Source organism: Tenrec ecaudatus, chromosome X (assembly GCF_050624435.1).
Source record: "Tenrec ecaudatus isolate mTenEca1 chromosome X, mTenEca1.hap1, whole genome shotgun sequence".
NCBI lineage: Eukaryota > Metazoa > Chordata > Mammalia > Afrosoricida > Tenrecidae > Tenrec > Tenrec ecaudatus.
In genome coordinates this window covers 141367014-141390712 of record NC_134548.1, presented here as the reverse complement: position 1 = coordinate 141390712, position 23699 = coordinate 141367014, and the positions used below count along the sequence as shown (strand labels likewise).

The following is a 23699-nucleotide window of genomic DNA, read 5'->3' as shown; positions in this document are numbered from 1 at the left end:
GAACTGCCCCTGTGGCTTTCCAGGACTATAAGTCTTTACTGGAGTAGAAAACCTCATCTTTCTCCCATGGAGTAACTTGTGGTTTCGAAATTCTGACCTTGAGGTTAGAAGCCAAATGCATAGGTATATATCAAGGAAATGGTTGACACATTTGCACAGGCAGGAAAGTTCCAAGTCCAGAATCAAATATCAATCTGGAGGCTTCTCCTGACTCACATAACTGTGGGGACTGATGAACTAACCTGAGATCAGCAGGTTGAATGATAGATCTCTGGCTGCAGATGAAAATGAATCCAAGGCTGAAAAAGATGGCATACTGCTGATGACTCCCAAGCTCAACAGGCAGTACAGCAGGCTACCAACTAAACCCAAAGGACCAGAGGCTAGATAATGATCCAGATGCAGGACCCTGACTCACAAAAAACAAGCAAGCATTTCTACAGTTCCATTTATATTAGAAGCAGGCCATTTCCCCAAAGAGTTCTTATCATGGGGAAATCACTACGTCTTCATTTCTAATCCATTGAGAGCCTGGCCCAGACAAGTTGACACAAAACTTTATCTATCACAGATGTGAAGTTTTAGTCATTCTTAGAAGCTTACTCCAAATATATATATATATATATATATATATATATATATATCCCAGTTGCCCTCTTTCCACAGGCAAGCTTAATGGTGATTACCTTAAAATGATGGATATGTTTGAGGCTGAAACATCTGTTCCATTTTTTTCCACTTGCTTATTGTAGCTATACAACTTATTTGCGGGGGGGGGGGTTCTTATTAAGGACTCCTAAGGGATTAGATTTCATGGGGTTCTTGACCTAGTTACTTCTGACATGAAAGGAAGTATAAGAGGACTTTACATTAGAGCAAGCAAAGGGTGAAAGTGGGAAAGAAGTCTCAGTCTGGGAAAATGTGAGAGCAACTTTAGCCATCATCATTAACATTAGACTCTTCTCTGCATAACTTGAAGATTATCTTCAAAAGCCTTTTCCTTCTTCCCACTGACCCTTTCATCTTTTTAAATACCTGATGATCTTATGACAGCTATAGTTAGGATGACAAATCTTCTCCTTATAAAAACATGTCAAAGTCTTGAAAGCTGGCTACAATTTCTTTTGGATTATAGGTCATTTTAACTCTTGTAAGGAACCCCAGTGGCATAATGGATCATGCATTTGGGCTACCAACCACAAGGTCAATAGTTTGAAACCACCATCGGCTTCACAGGAGAAAAATGAGACTTTCTGCTCCTGTAAAGATTACAGGCTTGGAAACCCAAAAGGGCAGCCCTACTCTAAGAGGGTTGCTATGAGTCTGAATTGCCTCAATGGCAGTGCATTTTTGTTTGTTTGTTTTTCATTTTTGAACCTACCTACTGGTGCTTCCGACGACAGGCCTGGTGCAGCATTTAAAACCATGTGAACTGTTCTATTCTGCGTTCATGGGAACACCATGAGTCAGAATTAACTCAACAGCCAGTAGACAGTAGCAACTAAGTTCAAATTACAATAAAGGTACTTTAAACTGATTCTTCATGTTTACTATAGTGATGAAAGATCTTTTTAGCTAAGCAAACATTTGGGAAGCATTTGCTAAGTGCAGAGATCTGTTAGAATTGTAAAAGGCTGGAGACAATGTATTTGCCCACCTTCTTGAAAATCTCCAATTGGGTCCAAAAATCTAAAGGAAAGAAGACTCTGCACTGGCTTACTTCAGTTTGATCCCCTGAGGAACACTTGCCTTTCCTCTGCAGATATACTGACTCACTATCTACATAACAATCACCCGGGAATCTTCTTAAAATATAGTTTCTGATTCGGGATATCTGCCTTAGAAATGGCAATTTTCAACAGTAGATAAATCCAGAACGAACTGGTCCCAAGCCCTAGAAAGAAAGAATATAAGGTATGAGTTACCTAAAATAGAAGCTAGTGGATGCAGAGGAGGCAAGGGAAAGGCTCTGCCTGGTGCCTGTTTAGCTCAAGGCTCTAATTATAATGTTGCTGATAAAAACGGACCTGTCCCAGAGGCATGAAAGTACCCATGGTGAGTCCTCCCCAGCCATTCAGACACAGGCACTGGGGGTTGATGAAGAGTCTGCTATTCAAACATTGACCCACTGGTAATGGACGTAACTGAGGCATCCAGATGTAGGTGGAGCTAGTTCATGGAGATGGATTTCAGTCTCTCCCACAGCTTTTTGCCAAGACACTGCACTTGGAAGCAATGGGTCCCATCTGGGACGGAGCTCTGTTCTCCTCTTGTATTGCATCCTGAAAAGTTATTATTTCTTAATTTTAAGAGAAGATAGGGAAGATCCCTAAATCTCAGAGTAGTGTTCAGGCTGTGATCACTAACAATAAGCAGTTTTCTCAAAAGTGTTTCTGTTTACCAGTTAGGGGATTGCCATCAGAAACTATGATGGGGATCATCAGAGAGTCCAGAGTGTCTCTTTCTAGAAAGATAGTAGAGGCACGGTCAAAGAGCAAACAGAACCCCCTCTAACCCACTCAGCTTTGATTTGGCAAGGAGATAGTTAACTAACAACATCAAGAAAGAAAGTGGCAGTTATAAAGCTTGCTTTCCATTGCATGCTTTTGCGGCAGCAATTACCTCAGCTACAAATCTCATTTACAGAACTCTTTGAAAGTGCTATCTGGACGATGGCAGAATACACTGGAAATCAATGGAGGGTGATTTCATTCCCAAATTGAAGTTACCATTTAAGAGTCAGGGAAAAAACACACACATGCATACCCCCACCTCATCCTTATTTATTAATAGATTCCTCAGTAGCAATTATGAGGTTCAACTTTCACAAACCCAATTACTCCTGGAAAAAATATGAATGATAAACATGCTTTACAATTGAAATACACTTGCATCCTAGCATCCAGAAGGAAAATAGACAGGAGCTGTTGGAAACGATCCTAATCATGATACTAATAGGTAATGGCCCAGCACGTAGCCAGAAAAACAGGCCAGCGCATGTCTTTATGCACCTACCGTTAAGTGATGTTTTCTTTCCCGATTTACAGTATCCTAGCAACCGGCATTCGCCTTAGTCTTAATGGATTTAAAAATGACGCGCTGGGAAATCTGTCCCTAAGGGCCTAATGCTTCAAGAAGGGGCACTTTCTTTTTAGAGGGCATGTCAATAGCCAAATAGACGCGTAGAGATTAGAGTTGCTTTCTTTGCTCTGAGATTGTCTTTGCCCTTCCTGGTCCTGCGTAGTCAGAGTCTGTAATCCAGGCTTAATCTAAACAGATGACAGTGCTGCCTACAGATTACAATTCCAAATGAATATTCAACAACAGAACCGAGGAACCTGGGGATGGGCATGTTGCCTGCTAGAGATGACCTGAAGGCTAGCAAAAATGGGTCTTGATACAAAGGCCCTATATTCCTACCTTCCTTAGCATTTATCGATTTAAGGCCAGAAGGACACTTCTGTCAAAATGTGCACAAAACCCAAGGATAGGAAGGCATTAAGCAATTCTCATCTATTGTGAATTGGATTCATTAACAGCGTGATCAGCAGCTCTATTAGAAAACAAGGCCTTCGTATTTTTGATATGGAAAAGGAAAGATTTAGACCTAAGAACTGATGAATAACCAGGTAAGAGGTAGCTTGGAGGAAGTCCTTCTATCCTTAATTTGGCCAGCGTTTTCCAAAGGCGGTAATGAGATGCTTTCAGGGACTTTTTCTGATAGGCCCTGTTTGATGAAGTAGGCCTAATTGATGAAGTACACCTGAGGGAGTAGGGTGGGCATTATAAAGTTGAATGTTCCATTAATATCATAGTATTGTCAGAAAAGATATTTTGCAACTAAAAAAGATAGGGCTACGTAATTTGGGAGTCTTCCATTCTGGCCTCAATCTCTGTGCCTTAACCGTGCACCATCATAAAGGCAAAACTTGCTTTCTACCATCACTGAGAACAGTTCTGATCCATGATTCTGCACTCTGACCCTTGATTAAAACCATCATCTCCTGTTAAATATATATTTTTTGCACTCAGCATCAATTTACTCCATAATTAAACCATTAGCTCAATTCTCCAAGTCTTTAACCCTCCACCATGTTTTGCCTTCATATTCACTTGACTTCTGTGGGCAGCATCTAACCACCTGCTATACCTTAACACTCTGACATTGTTGTCCTTCTTGCCTTGTCAATCCAAATCCTGGATAACTTCCACCAGCCACTTTGTTTGCCTTTAAGTACTGGGTGGTTCTAAAAAAAGAAAGATTTTTGTTAATCACTTGGTTCTCTATTGTCATACTCAATAATTTCAGCTGGGCCTTCTTAACTATTTATCAACACTTTTATTTCATCACTTATTGGCTTTCTTTTAAATTCATCCATCCATTCATTCAACAAACAATTGTTAGGTGATCCTTATTTTTCAGTTATAACTTTCAGAACTGAAGGTACAGTATTGATGGAGGCTGACCAGGCTCCTTCCTTCAAAGGGTTTATCATTTAGTAATGTCATTGTTAGGCTCCATAGAGTCACTACCAACTCATAGTGACCCCATGCCCAAGCGAAGGACAGTACCTGGTCCTGCTCATGTTCACAATTGTTATGCCTGAGCTCATCATTACAGACAGTTTCAATAGATATCCCTACGAATCATTCTCTATTTCACTGACCTTCTACAATACTAAACATGATGTCATTGTTCAGAGACTGGTCTCTTCTGATAATGTGTTCAAAGTAAATTAAATGAAGTCTTGCCACACTCACTTCTAAGGAGCATTCTAGCAGTAGTTCTTCCAAGACTCATACATTTATTCTTTGGGCAAGTCAGGGTTCTTTCGATATTTTTCACCTGCATGATAATTCAAATGCATTGATTCTTCATTCTTCCTTATTCAATACCCACACTTTCACAACCATATGAGGTGATTGAAAATACTATGGTTTGGGTGACCACACCTTAGTCCTTGATATGACATCCTTGCTCTTTAACACTTTAAAGACGTCTTGTGCAAGCAGATTTACCCAGTGCGATGCATCGTCTAATCTCCTGACAGCTGCTTCCAAGTAAAATAAGATGCTTGATAAAGTTGATCTTTCCCCACCATTTATCATGATGATACCTATTGGTCCACGTGGGGGAGGATTTGGGTTTTCTCTACATTCAGTTGTAATCCACATTGATCTTTGTCTGCAAGTGCTCCCAGTCTTCCTCACTTTCTGCATTCTTGTTTACATCATCCCACTTCTCTGGTTATTTGCTTAAAATACAGGTTATAAACAACCTTCAATATGCTGATATCACAACCTTGCTTGTTGGAAGCAAGGAAGCCTTTGATGACAAAAATCAGACTGGACCTTCACTATGGATTACAGATGATTGTAAAGAAAACCTAAATCATAAAACTGGACCAATGGGCAACATCAAAATAGGTGGAGAAACAATTGAAGTTTTAAAAAATTTCATTTTGCTTTGGGCCATAGTCAATGCTCATGGAAACAACAGTCAAAAAATTAAAGGATGCATTGCATTGGGCCAATTTGCTGCACAAGACCTGTTTAAAGAGTCAGGATATCACCTTGAGGACTTTGCCAGTGTGTTTTCAGTCTCCTCATCAGCTTGTCGAAGTCGGGCAGTTAACAGGCAAGGCTGGGGAAGAATTTCATGCATTTGGACAATGGTGTTGGCATAGAACACTGAGTGTACCATGGAAAGCCAGAGGAAAGAACAAACAGAGCTACAAACAGAAGTTTCCTTTGAAGCAAAGATAATGAGTCTTTGTCTCTCATTCTGTGGGCAAGTTATCAGGAGAGACTAGTCCATGGAAAATGCCATCATGCTTGGTGAAGTACAGAGTCAGTGAAAATGAAGACTCAAGGAGATGGGTTGACAATTTGGCTGTAACAACAAGCTGCAGCATAACAACAATGGTGAGGGATAGTGCATGGCCAGGCAGTGTTTCATCCTGTTGTCTATTGGATTGCGATTAGAACCAACTGGACAGCACCTCTCAACAACATCATAAGCATCCCTTCTCTCATTTCTTTTCCTGCCCATCTCCTTGGCTTGTACACCCTTGGTACCCCGCACAGCTTCTTGCTGCATCCTCCCACCTGCCAAGCTGAAAAATGGTGATTCCTAGGTGAAAAGTTCAGTGACCTTGAGAAGCTTTAAGGAGAGAAGCGGTTCAGCAGGATGGAGCATACAACCCTTCAATGCAAATCACATGGGGAGCCACTTTCGCCTCAAACATAAGGCCCATCTCCATAGCAACCACCCTTCTCACTATTTCTTTATGGCTGTTCATGGAAATGCCAGACTTCCTGGGGGGGGGGGAATGGTGATGAGGGAGGGGTGAAGAGAGTGGTGCTTTCAAAGGAGCTAGTGAACCCTGTCATGTTATTTCATATTTGTTGAGCACTGGAAAGATTTAGAAGTGACTAGAAAATTGATCTTGATCTGTGCATTTCCGCTGGACTCACATCATCTTTTATTTAGCAAGCTCAAAGCAGTACCAGTGCTAATGTGCATTACCTTGTTAATCTCAATGTCACAGCTGTGAGGCCACATCAGTAGTTAGATTTCTCATTTTCCAGATCAATCAATCAGCACAGATATTTTTAAAGCATGTTACTAGTTGGAGCAGCCTGGCTCAGACTTTGGCCTGAGATACAGAAATATGAGCCACAGCTCCTGTAGCATGGATGCGGGCTCAATATGTAAGAAGTTATCTGAAACCAACACAGTAATTAATCATGTGCTAAACTGATCATATCGACTCTGATTTTATCCTGAGCTTTAAGAGTGAAGCATTGGTGTTTCCTTTTGATGTTAAACTTGCAAATGTCAGACCTGAGAAAGGACCTGTAGTTTCATATAGTCATCTCATAAGTAACAAAGGATCTGAGACCAAGAGAGACTGAATTAATTAGCCATAGTCTTGGAAGAGTCAACAGTAGAGCCAGACGGACCCAAGTGGCCTCTGACTTCCAGTCTAATGTTCTTCATGCCCCAACAAAGTTCCCGTTGGTCATATTTTCAGTGTGCTGCTCTGCTGTGGCACTTTATTGGCCATTTGACTAGGATGCTATTAATGCAAAGGGAGAATTTGCAGTTTCTTCAACCATGTAGGTACCTCACGCAAGAATGACTTCACTGGATATCCTATATCCAGGGCCCAATGTTGTGGGGCACAGGTCCCCAAGATAAATATGCAGCTGCTCACAGCATCTATCCATAATCTTCAGGCCCAGCTCTGTGCTCATGTAAATAATCAGCAAGGGATTGACAGCAACATTTGTGGGCAAAACTCAGAGATGAGTTGGAAGAGACTTGTCTTTCTTTGCAGGGAAAGCTTAGAGTAATGGGAAAGGCCTACTTGCAATAAAAAGAGATACAAACCCCAATTTCAAGAAGGCCCATAGGTTGAGTTAAGAGAAAGGAGAAGAAAACCCTAAGCATATATATGACACACAGAGGATATACACACCCCATATCACATTCATGCCCCAAATTGTCATGTATTGACAAGAAAACAATCACAACTGAGTAAGTTCTTGAATTGGAGCTTTTTATTTGAAAAGATATCATGTTTCATTCAAGTGAATCCATATGACCTAGTTATATGAAGAAACTAGCAGCACTAGAGTTTCTCATATAAAATCTAGAGTGTGTCAAAATTCAAGCATTGCTCTAATTGGTGTGCACTTTGATATGTTGATAAGGACAGATCATTTCATTTAAAATAAAATATCAGCTCACAGTGGTTGTTGCTGTTGTGAATTTTTGTGGAGTAGACCCTGATTCACAGCAACTCTATAAATGGGAGAGGCTATGACTTTTCAGAAGCTGATTTCCAGGCCTGTTTTCTGATATGGCTCTGGGTTCCAACTGCTAAATTTTCAGTTGGTAGTCAAGTGCATAGCCATTTGTACAATCCAGGGAGGGGTATAAATGAAATCTTGGCCTTTAATTTCCTCTTTTTAGATATTATCATGTAGTGTTTAACCTTGGCACAGGGAGAAGTCTAGAAGTGAGGGGAAAGAAGCTGGTCTACTTATGTCATATACCTTATAAGAGACATGTACATTAGTCCAATTTCGACAATGAGATAGCTAAGGCTGTAATTGGATTGTAAAGCAGATCTGTTTTACTCAGAACTCTGTGCTATCACATTACAATATACAATAGATCATATTAATATCTCTAGCTAATATATAAGCAAACAGTTGCCATTGAGTTGATTCCAAGGTGTTTTGGAGTAGAACTGAACTTCATAGGACTTTCAATTGCAGTGACCTTTTGGGAAATAGATCCCAGACTTTCTCCCAAACTGTTTCTGGGTGAGTTTGAACCACCAATGTCTAGGTTAACTATATACAACCCAAACCATTGCCATCATGTCGATTCCAATTCATAGCAGCCCTAGAAGAAAAAGTGGGTGCTTCAAGTTCCCAAGGCTATGAGTCTTCATCAATGCAGAAAACCACAAGTCTTCCCAAGAGCCTCTGGTGGGTTCAAAGTGCAGACTTGCCTGTTAGCAGCTGAGCTCTTAACCCCTGGGTCACCATGCCTCCTTGGAATTCTATATATCCTTGCTATTGAGTCAATTCCAACTCATAGTAACCCTATAGGACAGTATAGAACTGCCCCTGTGGGTTTCTAAGACTGTAACTCTTTACAGGAGTGGAAAGCCTTACCTTTCTCCAGACTGGTGATTTCAAGCTGCTCATGGTTAGCAAGCAGCACAACCTTTAACCCACTACGCCCCAAGGGTTTTTGTTGGGACTCAATAGTACAGCCATTGCTTCTTAGAGGCAACAATGGTTAAACTTCATATCACATACTTACATACTTCAAACATGTTATCAGGAGAAAAAAGTCCATGGAAAAGTACGTCATGCTTGGTCAAGTACAGGGTCAGTTAAATAGAGGCAGACCTTCGGCAAGAGGGGTTGACAGAGTGACTGTAACAATGGGCACAGGACTGGGTGGTGCTTTCTTCTGTTCTATTTTAAGGCACCTAGCAATGGCAACAGCAACAACATGGCTATTTTGAAATTCTCTATTTAGGTTTTGACCACTGGGAATGGGATGTAGGCAATGAAGTTTTCCCAAAACTGATAAAAAAATCTCCCAAAATATTCACTTAAAATATATATTTTTAATTTTGTATTTTATTATTATGTTTAAATACTTTTATTGGGGGCTCCTACATCTCTTATCACAATCCATACATTCCTCTAATGTGTCCAGCACATTTGCACATAGGCCGCCATCATCATTTTCAAAGCATTCTCTTCCTACTTGAGCCCCTGATATCAGCTCCCCATTTCTCCCTCCTCAGGCCACCCTCCCTCACGAACCCTTGATAAGTTATTTTTGTAGATAACCAATACTGCAAAAATCTTGACTAGGATGTGAAGAAAGCAACAAAGCAATGCTAGAATTTGTTAATGAACTTATCCTATGTCTTTAGTTGTTTTTGAGCAGTGTACATTTTCCTGATTTGTATGAATCAGAAAGCAGTTAATTTTCGTTTTTTCAACCCCGTTTTGTCTAGTACATGCAATCAGTGAACTCTAATCCAAGCCTACAATTTGAATAAAGGTAGCAGTAAAAGGGAAACATAAAATAGATATGAACAAACTTCTGATTGGTTTCAGGCACGGAAGTTTCCAGACCAAGAATGAAAATTTAGGATTTAAAGGCAAGTAGGAAATGATGTACATTACAGCTGTTGTGCAAAGCCGCCATAGAGTGTTGACATATTCATCATGAATCCTCCTCTAGTAATGCACTTTTCCTGAGTGGTGAAGTGAGAGATGTTGAATCTCCATGTGGAACACTCACATTATAGCATTTCAAATACTTTCTGCATCGGCATTTTTCCAGTAAACCCTCACTTACCTGCCTCAGTCTAATAAACATAAAGTACTATGTTATCTTTTCAGAAAGTTCTCATGCAGAGGGGGTGATGAAACTAGTTCAAAAAATGAAGTCATCCCACTCGCCTAATCATGCGGGTCTGATAAGAACATTGTCCCCTCGGGTGGGCGGGGGGAGAACTTTTTTTGAACTCTATTTTTTTTCTTTTCTTAGTGAGTAGATTAAAGTATCAGTTGAAAGTTCAGAAAAGTTACAAGAATAGTAACTTATTTAAAATGATATGCCAATACAGTTACAAGTTATGTGTAGTGAAATCATACACTTAGTCAAACAAAATGTGGGTTCGTTGCCATTACCTGCTTCTTCCTGAAAGAAAAAAAGAGGAAATTAAGCAAAATTATGTCATATCAGGTATTTAAACCAATACGAAACCAACTAGAATCAAGTTACTTCCTAGTCCTAGCCACCTGTATAAAATTCCTGAGACTGTAAATCTTTACAGGAGTAGGCAGCCTCATCTTTATACTACAAAGTGGTTTATGGATTTGAACCACTGGATTTATGGCTAGCAACACCACCAGAGAGATACCACTAACTGTAGGATGTCCGCAGCTTGATGCAAGTGCAACCCAGTCACTTATATCTTCTGGGTCTTCATAGTTAGGGTCCTGGGTAGTAAATACTGAAGTTCCTAATGATGACCACTCAAGAGCTCCAGGCAACCAAGAATGATGGACTCTAAAGGAGAGAGGTGAGATAGTATGGAAAGCTTTTTCTGACAAAAATGGTGTAATTACAAAGGATTTTCACAGGGTACGACAGAATCTCGGCAGGTTAGAACTATGGAGTGATGCTAACAAGATGAAATATAATAAGAACTCATGAAACATTCTGTATTCAACGTCGCCAAGGAAAAAAATAGATGAGGAAGCCAAGGTTGAAATGATTGCCTGGTGAATAAAAGCCTAAGGACTGTAGTTGATTGTGAAGCCCAAACCAGTCAAAACCAATGCTGTAATCCCCAAACTAGTGTAATCTGAGACTACACTGTATGTTGTCTAGAAGAAAGTTAGTTCTCTGTGCTGTCCATATCCCATCTATCACATGGTGAAGGGGGAATTAGGGAAAATATTGAGAAACAAAGGTTTGATAAATAAAGATGGCTAGAATGTTTAATCATCTCCATAAGCAACGGGTGAAGAAAAGGAGGCTGTCAAACCTGAGTTGAGGGTAGAGAGCTTAACTGTCCATACATAACTTGTGATATGCAAAATACAACATAGTTGTTTATCTGAGGCTACCGAAGTTCTTCCTATGACCAATGGACTTTAAAAGATAGAAATACTTAATATGCTCTATCAGTTGATTTCTGCACTCTGTAGAGAGTGATATTAAATGGCCTTGAAGATGCCTTCAGGTTACAGCTTTCAAGCTTCTGAAATGCATCCAGTTGATTGTTAAAACTCTCTTCACACACACACACACACACACACACACACACACACACACACACACACCCTCACTATACAACATTCCTTTGGCTGGAAGAGACTATTGCACTGATTCATTTTGAGCTGAAGTCTTTCATACCAGATGTGTTAGTTGTGTGGGTCTGCTATAACCAAAATACCACAACTCAACTTGCTGCCATTGAGTTGATTCCAACTCATATGGATTATATAGGACAGAGTAGAGTTTGCAAGACTGTAACTCATTGTGGGTGTATAGCACCTCACTTTTCTTCTGACTTATAGTTTTGAACTGCTGAACTTGTGGTTGGCAGCCCAACACATAACCTACTGTACCACCAGGGTTACTATGAAATGCCATAAGTGGGTGACAAAAATTCATTCTCTCACATATTAAGAGACTATAAATCCAAATCCAGGGTGCCACCAGAGGACTCTTACTGGAAGGTTTTCTGTTGGCTCAAGAGAAAATTCCTTATATCTTCTGAAGTTCTGGTCCTGGACAATCTTCCAATGACTTCTCATATCTTTCCTCCACCCTTGGTTTTTAAATATTTATTTAACGGGATTGACTCAAGACAGTCACTACAACCAATCTCGTCTCATTAATTTACAGATGACAATTCACTCCCAAATGGAATTACAACTATAGGCTTAGAGTTTAGGATTATCCACACATATGGAAGCACACAATTAAATTCATTAACATTTCTCATTTTTGTCCCTCAAAATTCATGTCCTAGTCACATGAACAAAACATTCATTCACCTCATCTCACCATCCTAAAAGTCCAAGTCCAAAATCTTATCTTCTGAACCATTTAAATCAACATTCCTCCCTGGTGAAAAATTTTCTTCTGAGAACTTGTAAAATCTAGACTACAGGGACAAGGTATACAATTATATTACAAATGGGAGAAATTAGGTGAGAATAATGGATAAAATGCAAAGCAACTCTAGAACTCAGCAGAACAATTTACATCAGCTCTCAATGCTTGAAAAGAAATATTTTGTTTTGTTCTGTTTTTTTTTTTTTCCCTTTGAGACCTTCTAGGCATTGGACCTGACCAGCCAAATCTGAGAGTTGGCCATGATTTCTGGATTCTGAGTGGAAGCCCACTGGCTCTTTGCTTCAGGTCTGTCTTCCTAGCCCCCTGGGATGACAACTGTGCTTCCTCAACTTTGGGTAGTCCCAATGTCCTAGTCTATATAATAAACCCTAAACCTGTGGCCCTAGCTGGCTCTATTCTAGTCTATATAATAAACTCTAAACCTTTGGCCCTAGCTGCCTCTATTTTTCTATCCCTTGTGCATGGAAGCTCCACCTCCTCAGTTTGAGGTAGCAGTACCATCCTCCTGGAAGTTCAAGACTCCAGAAACAAGCTGATAAAGATCTACCTCTTTGAAACCTAAGAAGCTATGGCCTCACCCTTTGAAACCAAAAAGGTCCTGCTTTTTGTGCCCCTTTCAACTATTCTGCTGGCCTTTGAGTTGCTCCAAGAATAGCCAAATCCTCAAAATTCAACCAGTAGGTAACATCATGATAAATGGAGAAAATGTTGAAGTTGTCAAGGATTTTTTCCCCTTGGATCCACAATCAATGCACATGGAAGCAGCAGTCAAGAGATCAGAAGACATGTTGCATCAGGTAAATCTGCTGCACAAAACCTCTTTAGAATATTGAAGAATAATGCTGTTACTTTGAGGATTAGGATGTACCTGACCCAAGCCATAAGAGTCTCCATTGCATCATATGCATGTGAAAGTTGGACAATGAAGAAGGGAGACCTTTGGGAGTATCCTCCAAACAGTTCAGATGAGGTGCCAAGTGTTGTCCCCAGTCAGGAATCTACTTTTGGGATTCCTCTGAGACTTCGTGGTTTTGTTTCCATTGTTGATCTGTTGGAGTACCCTCTTGGTTTAACCATGTCTTGGTAACATCCAATGATTTGGGGGTACCATGCAAATAGGGTGTGTGAAACACTCAAAAAGGGGCTGGCCACTTTGGGTTGTCACTCCTATGTATAAGAGAGCTCTCTCAGAAGGAGGAAGAGAGGGAATTCCTGAGACCATCAAAGAAGAAGTGCAACCAGTGGAGCACGTTCTCTTGAGATCACTGCCTGAAGTGGTGGAGGCAGCCAAAGCCATGGAATGCTCAGACAAGAGGAGCCATAACACAGAACAAAGACCATGAGAATGTGAAGCAGAGAATCAGGTGAGTTTCTAGGCCCATAGTATAAGGCAAAGGCCAAGGGACCATGGGCTTGAGAGGTTGAAGACCAGAGAGCATTGATTTCTGCCTGAAGAGAGGCCTTGTTGTGAATCCGACACTGTAAATATTTTGCTGTTGCTGTTGTTTGTTTTGGTTGTATTCTGGTTTACAGTAACATGTTAACTTCCTAAGAAAGCTCCGTACTTGTTAGTATTGTCTGTGTGTTCTGTGTGGCCATTGAAATGGATTATTGAATCCAACAAAGAAGTTGAGTTCTGCAGGTAGAAAAGCTGGTGTCAGGATAGGGTAAAGGACGTTGGTGAGTGGAGGCATACTTGACCTCTCCCTCTTGGCAATGAACCTTGGTTGGTGTGCAGATGGATTCTCTTTCTCCCTTGTATAGGTAGAGGAGGTGAGATGTGGGTGTCATACCACTTACTCAATCAGGTATCTAGGAATTATCTAGAATGTGCCTGGTATATAGTAGGTGTCCATGGAACCCCATTGATACTTAGTCTATGCTGACTCATAGACACCTTAGAGAACAATACAGAACTCCTCCATAGGATTTCTGAGGCAGTAAATCTTTACAGGAGCACAGAGCCTCATCTTTCTCCTGAATCTTGTAGTTGGAAGCCCAATATTTAACCCATGCTTCCACCAGGGCTACAGGTGTCCACAAAATGGTATTTATTATAATTAGATCAATGAACCTAGCCTGGTTCAATTGCAGAGTATGCCCATGACGGACGCTTGTGGTGGTAGTTCGATTTTATGTCAACTTGAATGGGTATGGAAGTGTAGGGGTGGAGGCCAACCTGCCAATCAGGTCACAGCCCAATGACACCCCTTAGGTGGTGTGGCTGTTTTATAAGAGCAACACTGGGAACCCTCGCATCTCTCACTGCCTCTTCGCCTTTCTACTTTCTGGGGCTCTGTGCATACCTCCAGGGACAACCCCTTGAGGGTTACCTAATACTGAGAGCTATCTGTGCCCTGCCCTATTTCCAATGACCTTGGATAGAGAAGACTCTTCACTCACTGGCCTGTGATCTTCCAATATCCAGCTTCATTTTTCTGCTCCATAGGCTTAAAGTTATGTGAGTCAGAAGAGGGTTTTGGCTAACATCAAACCCATGGACTTAAGGTGGACTGGGCTACGATGCCTTCTTTATATAAAACTATATCGTAATATATAGTTTTTTTCCTTATATACATGAGTGTCATTTATTTTGTTTCTCTAGACCAGGGGCCCTCAAAGTTTTTAAACAGGGGGCCAGTTCACTGTCTCTCAGACCCGTTGGAGGACTGGACTGTAGTTTAAAAAAAACTATGAACAAATTCCTATGTACACTGAACATATCTTATTTTGAAGTAAAAAACAAAACAGGGCAAAAACACCCGGCGGGCTGGATAAATGTCCTCAGCAGGCCACATGTGGCCCGCGGGCCCTAGTTTGAGGATGCCTCCTCTAAACAACCCAGCCTAACCAACGTGTCTTCCTTTTAATAAAGGGAGCTTCATACGTCCATGAGAAAAATTGAACTAAAAGACACGGGACTTTTTCACAGACTTCTTGATGCCCCCTCATATTATCCTTCTTCCCTTTGCAACTTTATTATCTCTCCTTGGGTGCCTAGTTTGAACTAACCCCATGTGTATTTACTCAATCTGAGCCCCTCTCCTTAGGTGCAGACTTCTGACTTGACTGAGCTGGAATTCCACAGCTCAGCTCTTTCTTATTATTTAAAGGAACATACAAGAAAATATGCTACATACTTTTCTTCTTGGTCAATTTGTCTCATCCTGTCCTCACTGCTCCTCTCCCCTGCACTGTAGCTAGAATCTTTTGACTATTGATTTTGAAGTTAACATAACCAACCTGTCACTTGGCTTTGTGCTCTGACTTATCTGGGTCTCTCTTGTCCAACTATCACCCTCAATTCACCACCAGCAGTGACCTGCTATCTGCTTTCCCCTTTGCCTTTGACTCCTAATTATCCCTTATTCTACTGAGAAGAAAAGGTCACACATACTCTTATTCATTTGTCATCTCTTTAATGGCAAGTAAGTGCTTAGTCAACACCCATTTTCTGATTGCTACAGAAAAGTCTCTGTCCATGTTAATTCACTATCCTATATAGTAGACATTAGCCACTTATCGTTATTGAAATCTAAATGAATATTTTTAGTTTCTCTTTCTCTCATTTGTATGACAGAGAACAGAGCCTGGCACATGGTAAATTTATATATACGCTATTGTTGCTAAAAAGGGGCATAATATTCGAGAAATTGGGTTTTAAGTAGTTTTTTTTTTACCAGCATGCAACTTTTATAAGTCATGGCCAACAGAAATAGTGGTCTGTGAAACAAACAAAAAATAGTATGATTGCAATACAAATGATGTGTTAAAGCAAGAAGCCAAAATTCAGGTGAAATGTTTTACCCTTGGGACACATCTGGCTTTCCTGGTGGAGGGGTTCATGAATATGTTATATTTCCACGCTCAGTTTCAAATCCCGGGGAGATTTCTCAAGTGTGAGTAACACAAAGTAGCAAGAGCATCAGAAATGGTCAGAGAGGAGAATTAAACTGGAAAATTAGATTAAAAATCTGTGTAAAGATAGCAGTTGCAGCAGGTGTGGAACACCCACTGAAGGGTATATTTAGAAAACAGGCTGAGTTTTAGGGAAAGTGGGTATGCTAGGAGTGGTGTTAGGCAATCACAAGCTTAAAGAAACTCTAAAGGGCACAGAGATGTTAGAACTCCAACCTCTTCTCCAATCTCCAAACCCATGTTTTGATGAGCCTCAATATAAAGGCCTCAAAATATTTCGTACTGTCTTGACTTAGGAAGTGGAATATGTATCATAGAAGACTTTATTTAATTAGTGAGTCTCCAAAAGCATGTACATCAAGATGAATCTAGACTAGAAGACATTGTGTGCAGACATCATCTTTGGATTCCTTCCATACCTCACGGCCGTTTCCCCTATCATTCTCTACCCCATTCTGAAATCCGCAAGCCAAATTTAGGATGTCTTTATCACTCTACTGCCGCTGCTTGTCAATTTGCAGTACTGCCGTGGCATGCGTATGATTATGATGCTGGAAGGCATTCCACCTAACTTAAAATACTTATCTAAGGATAAATAATATGTGTATTTGGGGAAGTGTTCAGTATGTGTGGGTTAAGAATTGAGCTGCTAACTGAAAAGTTGGAAATTCATATCTATCAGCTACTTGACGGAAGAAAGATGAGAAAGTGTACTTCCAAAAAAAGATTTCTAGTTCCAAAACACTATGGAACAATTCTATGTGGTCTTACTGAAGCACTATGAATCAGAATTTACTTGATCACAGTAGATTTTTTTGTTCTGTTTTGCACTGTTTTGATAGGGTCATACAAGTAAAAATGGTTAATAGGAAGACAGATAATGATTCTGAGGCTTGGTGGCGAGAATAGAACTAAAGATACCGGTATTAGTCTGGGTACTTTAGAGAAACAACTCCACAGAAACTCATGTATAAGACAGAGTTTTATATAAAGGGTAAGTGTGCATCAAGAAAACATCCCAGCGTAGTGCTGCACAAGCCTACAAGTCCAACATTAGCCCATATGTTCGACACCAACCCACAAAGTCCTCCATCTCACAAAACACACACTATGATGCCGACTGCAGGAGGAAAGCCAAATCCATGAACTTGTAAGCATCTCAGCGCTGGCAGGGGTCTCCACATGGCTGCTCCAGCACCCTGGGCTGCATCGGGGTAGGTCCATGGGGCTTATCCTCAGGGATGTCTTGCAGGAAGGGAGCCTTGCCAGCTGAAGCAGGGAACTGGCTAAGGCAATTGCACCCTGGTCTGACCATCACAAAGCAAGAGACCTGAGAACTAGAAAGGCGAGGTTCATCAAGCCATTTAATTCTCTGTTCTTCAATTAACCCCACATGTGCCAGGTTGGCACAATAAAGTACGTAACTCTATACCCATTTCAAAAATGAGTAAGAGGCAAAATTTGATGGGTTTAGGAAAGTGTATAGTGGTATTTAAGTGACAGGTGACGTGAAATAAGGCAATAACGGAGAACGAGGAGGAACAATTGAAGCAATATGTTGAAGCCAATAAATCATGGTGCTATAAACATCACCAGAAGACTTAACTCCTAACCCTCACCATACAGAAAAATGATGGTCAGTGAAGCACATGGCTCAAATGAATAAAGGATTTTATATTTAGTGGTGATTGATAAGTTTCATGAGAATTCCAGTGGAGAAAGTGAAGCCAGATTACACTCATTTAAAATAGGAGAAGTAGGAATAGAGAGTTCAAATTTTTCACTGCAGATGTGTGTTTTTTTAGGCTGGATTCTCAAAAACAGGAAAAGAGAGAGAGAACAAAATAATGCACATGTTTTTGTACTGGGAAAGTCTGGGTAAATTCCAAGTCTCTGGGTCAGATCTTAAGTTGGAGGCTTCTCCTTATTCTCTTAGCTGTTGGGGTTGATGAACCCAAGATTGGCAGGAAGGTGACAAGTGTGTGGTTGCAGGCTGATGATAATTCTAAGGATAGGCAGGAAATATGGCAGATTGATGGCTCAAGTCCAAAACAACAGAGGTTGGAGAATGAGCCAGGTGCAGGCTCCTGAGCAACAAAAAGCAAGCAAACTTTCTCATAGCAACCACTTATATTAAAAGTAGGCTGCACTTTCAAGGAATCATCTTATTAATTGATTGAGCCAGTGCTGTGATCTTAGGAAGGGTGTTGCATCCCAATCTAACCGTTTAGCAACTGATTGGCATAACAGGTTCTATTATGGAAGTATTTACCTTGTCTTTAATCACATCATGGTTTGGACTAGTTATTAATCACCATGATCTTAGCTACTTCTTAACTACCAGCCCACTGAGAATTCTGATGAGCCAAGTTAATACAAAGTCTTCATTATCACACTTGGGTATGGCGATATGAAAGGGAGGGAGAGTTGAAGGACTGTGGTTCCTTTTCATTGCTCTTGGATTAAAAAGAAATCGGTGAAGACTTGAACATGCTCACTGGCCAAAAGGAGTCTGTTGTGTGGGACAAAATGAGGTAGTGATGTTGCAGCATCCCTCTCTTTAAGAAAAGGACATAGAAAGGAAATTTTGACTGAGGTCACAAAAGCTATACCACTGTTGGAGTGAGTCGTGCCTGAAAATCTCATCTGGTGCATGAGTGATCATTAATTGCCTCCTGTATTGAGCATTAATGAGAAGGCGGTGGTGACCATTAATTAGGAGGTGTTTTCAAAATGAGAAAAAGGTGTTCACTCTTGGGAACTTCAATGGGTGACATTAAAGGACACTTGCTCCTAACAGGATAAAAGAGAGGAATTAATGACACGAAAACTTGCATAGAAAAGGTGCCATGAAATGGTATCTAGGCAAGTAAAAGAAATCATACAATTCACATTATGAAATGGACACAAAAATGTGTCTAAACAAGTAGTTCATGGTAAATGCAGAACTGAAATGAATTTTTAATAATATTAAGGTCCCCAATGTTATTAGGGAGAAAAGGTAAATGTGTAAAACCAGTTTGGATTTCTCGGGGGTATGGGGGCTAAGGGAAACAAAAAACGTCCCACTATTCTCTACCTATCACATTCTCATGAAACTACCCCCTGAATTTGTCCAGAAGGATCCAGAATATAAAGAATATAAAATAAATACTTCAAATGAAAACAAAACACAGTCTTTACAATAGGTCTTTCCTGTAAGTGTTGCATTGGATTGCTCTCATAGGGTTGCTGTAAGTCAGAACCAACCCTCTGGCAGCTAACAACAACAATGTGGCAGTGAACAAGGTAGGCATTGCCTTGAAGGGGAGCTATATGCAAATCCACTGAGGTAGGTCCAATCAACACAGTGGCAACAGAAGAAAAACTCCTTAATACGTAATTTACAGGTTGAGGGACAGGCACACAGGCAGGGGACAGACCATGCCCAATGATGCTCACAGGATACCAAGATAAAGAAGGGGGAAAGAGGGACAGGAAGGGGAATAGGAAAAAAAGTGGGTGGGGGGAGATGAGACAAATGCATTGGTGGGAAAAGGGCACTAATCTACCACAGGGAGCATACTGTTTATGTCTCCACAGTAAAGGGAGAGAGGTACCGGACCTCAACATGGTGCGCCAAGCCTTGAGGGCAACATACTGGCATGAAGAAGTGAACTAACAAAGTGATCTTTGAGGCCAGCCCCTACCCCAGCTATGTCAGCCACCCACCCAGAATAATGCACTACAGAGGGCAGCACTGAAGGGATAGCTCAGGAAGAGCAGCAGGTCTGCCAAGACCATGGGAGCAAACTAACAGAGAGAGAGGGGGCGGGGAGAGAGCAGCATCTTATCCACTCAAGTTTCGAGGACGTCATTCCCACTTGTAGCAACCAATGCACTGAGAGGACTTTAGGGCCGACCTCACCGTGAGACACACATCCCCTTACTGACTCCACAGCATTCTGAGGGCAGCACTGGAAACACAGTGAGGGAATTGTGCCTGGTCTGGCCCACACACACACTTGGGCATAACACAAAGGGAGTACAACAGGGCAGCGAGGGGAGGGAAACAACAAATTCCCTGAGGAATTCTGAAAACATACTTTGGATTTAGGGGGTAGGGCTCGATACTGCATCAAATCCGATCAGAAAACATTCATGAGGGTCAGCAGACAGACCTGGAACTATCTGTAGGCTTTTCTTTCTTTTTTTTTTTTACTGTTCATATCTATCTATATAAGATAGGCAGGATAAACAATCCTGAGGAGAAGACAGAGGAGAGGAGAAGGTGGGGGAAAGGGAGTGAGTGGGTAGCCAAAAACCCAGTGACAAGGAAAGAACAAGAGATCTAAAATTGATGGCGAGGAGGGCATAGAATCCTTGGAGGGGTTTGATCAAGTCCAATGTAGCCAAGAGGAAGTACAGAGAGTCGAATTAAGGTCAAACATGATAGTGGGAGAAGAGGAAAGTAAAAGGAAATAGAGGAAAGAACAAGGAGGCAAAAGACATTTATAGAGGTATAAATATATGCATGTATATATATAAATATGTTAATATATAACAATAGGGATATAGGTCTATGCTTATCCTATCCATAATTATAGGTTAAAATTTAAGGTAGCAGACAGACATTAGGCCTCTACTCAAGTCCCCCCTAAATGCAAGAACACTTTGCTCTAAAAATCTGGCATTCTGTGATACCTTTCTGACATTATCGATGAAGACAAAATGGGTGCATAAGCAAATGTGGTGAAGAAAGCCATGGTGCCTGGCTAGTCAAAGAAATAGCTTCTGGGATCTTAAAGTCTTGAAGAAAAACAAGTGGCTAGCTAGCTGGGAAGCAACAAAGTCCACATGAAAGATATGTGATCACAAAGCACCCACAGGATCAGGTATCAAAAGAAACAATCATATCAATGCAAATGAGGGGGGTAGGAATGGAGCCTCAAAGCCCATTTGTGCACAATTGGACACCACCTAACAGAAGGGTTACAAGGAAGGGATGAGCCAGCAAGGGTGCAGTACAGCACTGACAAAACACACAACATTCCTCTAGTTCTTTAATGCTTCCTCCCTCTCGTTATCATGATCCCAATTCTATCTTAAAAAATCTGGCTAGACCAGAGTACATGTACTGGTACAGATAAGAGCTCTTGACATGCAAAATCCAGGACCTTAAACCCCTCAGGACCAGTAAGGAGAGTAGTGTAACCATGAGTTTAGTGAGAAGGTGGGAGGAGAAGGGGGAGTGAGGGGGAACAGTTCACAATGGTCTACATACCCCCCACCCCCAGGGGGACGCACAACAGAAATTTGGGTGAAGGGAAACAGCGGATGGTATAAAATATGAAAATTAAATAATTTATAAATTATTAAGGCTTCATGAGGCTGGCAGAGTAGTGGAAGGAGAGGAAAAAAAGAAGTGCTGATTCCAAGGGCCCAAGTAAAAAGAAAATGTTTTGAAAATGATGATGGCAACATATGTACAAATGTGTTTGATACAATTGATGGATGGATTGTTATAAGACTTGTAAGAGCCCCCCATAAAATGACTTATTAAAATAAAATATTTGCTCCAAATATTCCTTTACCCCTTAGCCCAATAGCTAATGTTATCAGATCCTATGTTGGACAAATAACTTTCTCCCTTTGTCCTGTTCTATAACATGTCCTTACATGACATACTCAACCTTCATGCATGAATTTGGTCTCTTGAGACTCAGACATAGATTTTGATGCATGGACCACCTTGTCACCACTGTTTTGTAGACTTAGAGAAGGCATTAGTCCAAGAAGACTTTTTTTTTTTCATCAAAATCTTACCTGATTTTCTTCATTTCCTAATTTGAGGAGAAGAAACAACAGGGATTTTTATTTATTATTTTAAAAATCATTTTACTGGGGGCTCTTACCGCTCTTCTCACAATCCATACATACATCCAATTTGTCAAGCACATTTGTACAAATAAAAATAGAGAATTTTAAGTTATGAAAAGACTAATGCTTGTGTGCTGTTTGTTGGTCTCTTCATCTTGGTAATGTTTGGGACATTGAACAAATGAATACAAACTTTCCTTGTACCTTCATTTGTATAATAAAGGGGTTGAATTAGATAAGGGGTTCTTAATACTTTGTAATTATTAGGAATTCTATTTATTACTAAAGAATTTTACAGACTACCATGGTTATCATATGTATGCAATATATTGGTAAATTGAATACCTACGTGATGACAGTAAGACTATAACATGAATATGCTCCTTAATAATTATAGCATAACCTGTACAATTTGAGAAAAAGACTAGTTCTTTTTATTATTTATTTAGCTATTTGTTTGTCCATTATTTATGAAGTGTTTAAAATATAACAGGAGTCTTACTAAGTAGCAGGGGTACAAAAATTGAATGACCAAGAGTCCTTTAAAATCTCATGGTCTAGTAAGGCTCATAAAGAAAGTTAAAAGAGAGGTATAGAATGGTACTCCTTGTGGTTGTTGTTGTTAGGTGCCATTGAGTGGGTTACGACTCAGAGCGACCCTATACATAAGAGAATGATCCACTTCACAGTCCTGCACCATCTTCACAATTGTTCCTATGCCTGAGCCCATTGGTGCAGCCACTGTGTCAGTCCATCTTATCAAAAGATTTCCTCTTTTCACTGCACCTTCATTTTAGAAAACATCATGTCCTCCAGGCACTGGTATCTCCTGACAGCATGTCCAAAGTATATAAGAGGAAGTTTTGCCATCTTTACCCCTTAAGTGCAATATGGCCATACTCCTTTCCATACAGATCTGTTTGCCCTTTTAGCAGTCCATGGTACTTTCAATATTCTTCTCCAGCACCACAATCCAAATTCATCTCTCCCTTATCCAATGTCCAATTTTTACAGTCCTATGAAGCAATGGAAAATATCATGGCTTGGGTCAGGTGCACCTTAGTCCTCAATGTAATACTCAAAAAACATCTTGTGCAGCCGATTTACATGATGCAACATGTCCTTTGACCTTTTGATGGCTGCTTCCATGAGCATTGCTTGTGGATCCAAGCACGATTGGTTTAGTGGTGAGGATTTTTATTTTCTTTACATTGAGTTATAATCCATACTGAAGGCTATGATTCATGATCTTCATTAGCAAATGGTTCAAGCCCTCCTCACTTTCAGCAGGCTAGGTTGTGTCTTGTACATATTTCAGGTTGTTAAAAAGCCTGCTTCCCATGATGATGCCACAGTCTTCTTCATATACTCCATTTTCTCTGAAAAGGTTGAATAAGTAAAATGAGAGGATACAACTTTGGGGCACCTTTTCCCTTATTTTAAACCATGCAGTATTCCCTTGTTCTTTTTGTCTAACTGTCTCTTGACCCATATCCAAGTTCTGAATAAGCACAGTGAAGTATTCTGGAATTCTACACATATCTGAAGATTATCGACAGTTTATTATAGTCCACACCATCAAATGCCTTGGCATAGTCAATGAAGCACAAGTAAACATCTTTAAAGTATTCTCTGCTTTGGGCCAAAATCCATTGGACCTCAGCAATGATATCCCTTGTATCAAGTTGTGATAGGGCAAGTATAACATCCTCTGACAGTT

At 40.5% G+C, this 23699-nt stretch overlaps 1 protein-coding gene across 1 annotated transcript in view; it reads right to left on the bottom strand.

Moving 5' to 3' along the window:
• Positions 1–1790: 1790 nt before the first annotated feature.
• Positions 1791–23699, bottom strand: part of LOC142433750 (anaphase-promoting complex subunit 13-like) — a 44923-nt gene continuing 23014 nt past the window's right edge. The window contains exons 3-4 of the mRNA XM_075538459.1: positions 10240–10249; positions 1791–1894 (exon numbers count right to left, since the gene is read on the bottom strand). Coding sequence (XP_075394574.1) covers positions 1791–1894; positions 10240–10249 — 114 coding nt within the window. The remainder of the gene's footprint in view (positions 1895–10239; positions 10250–23699) is intronic.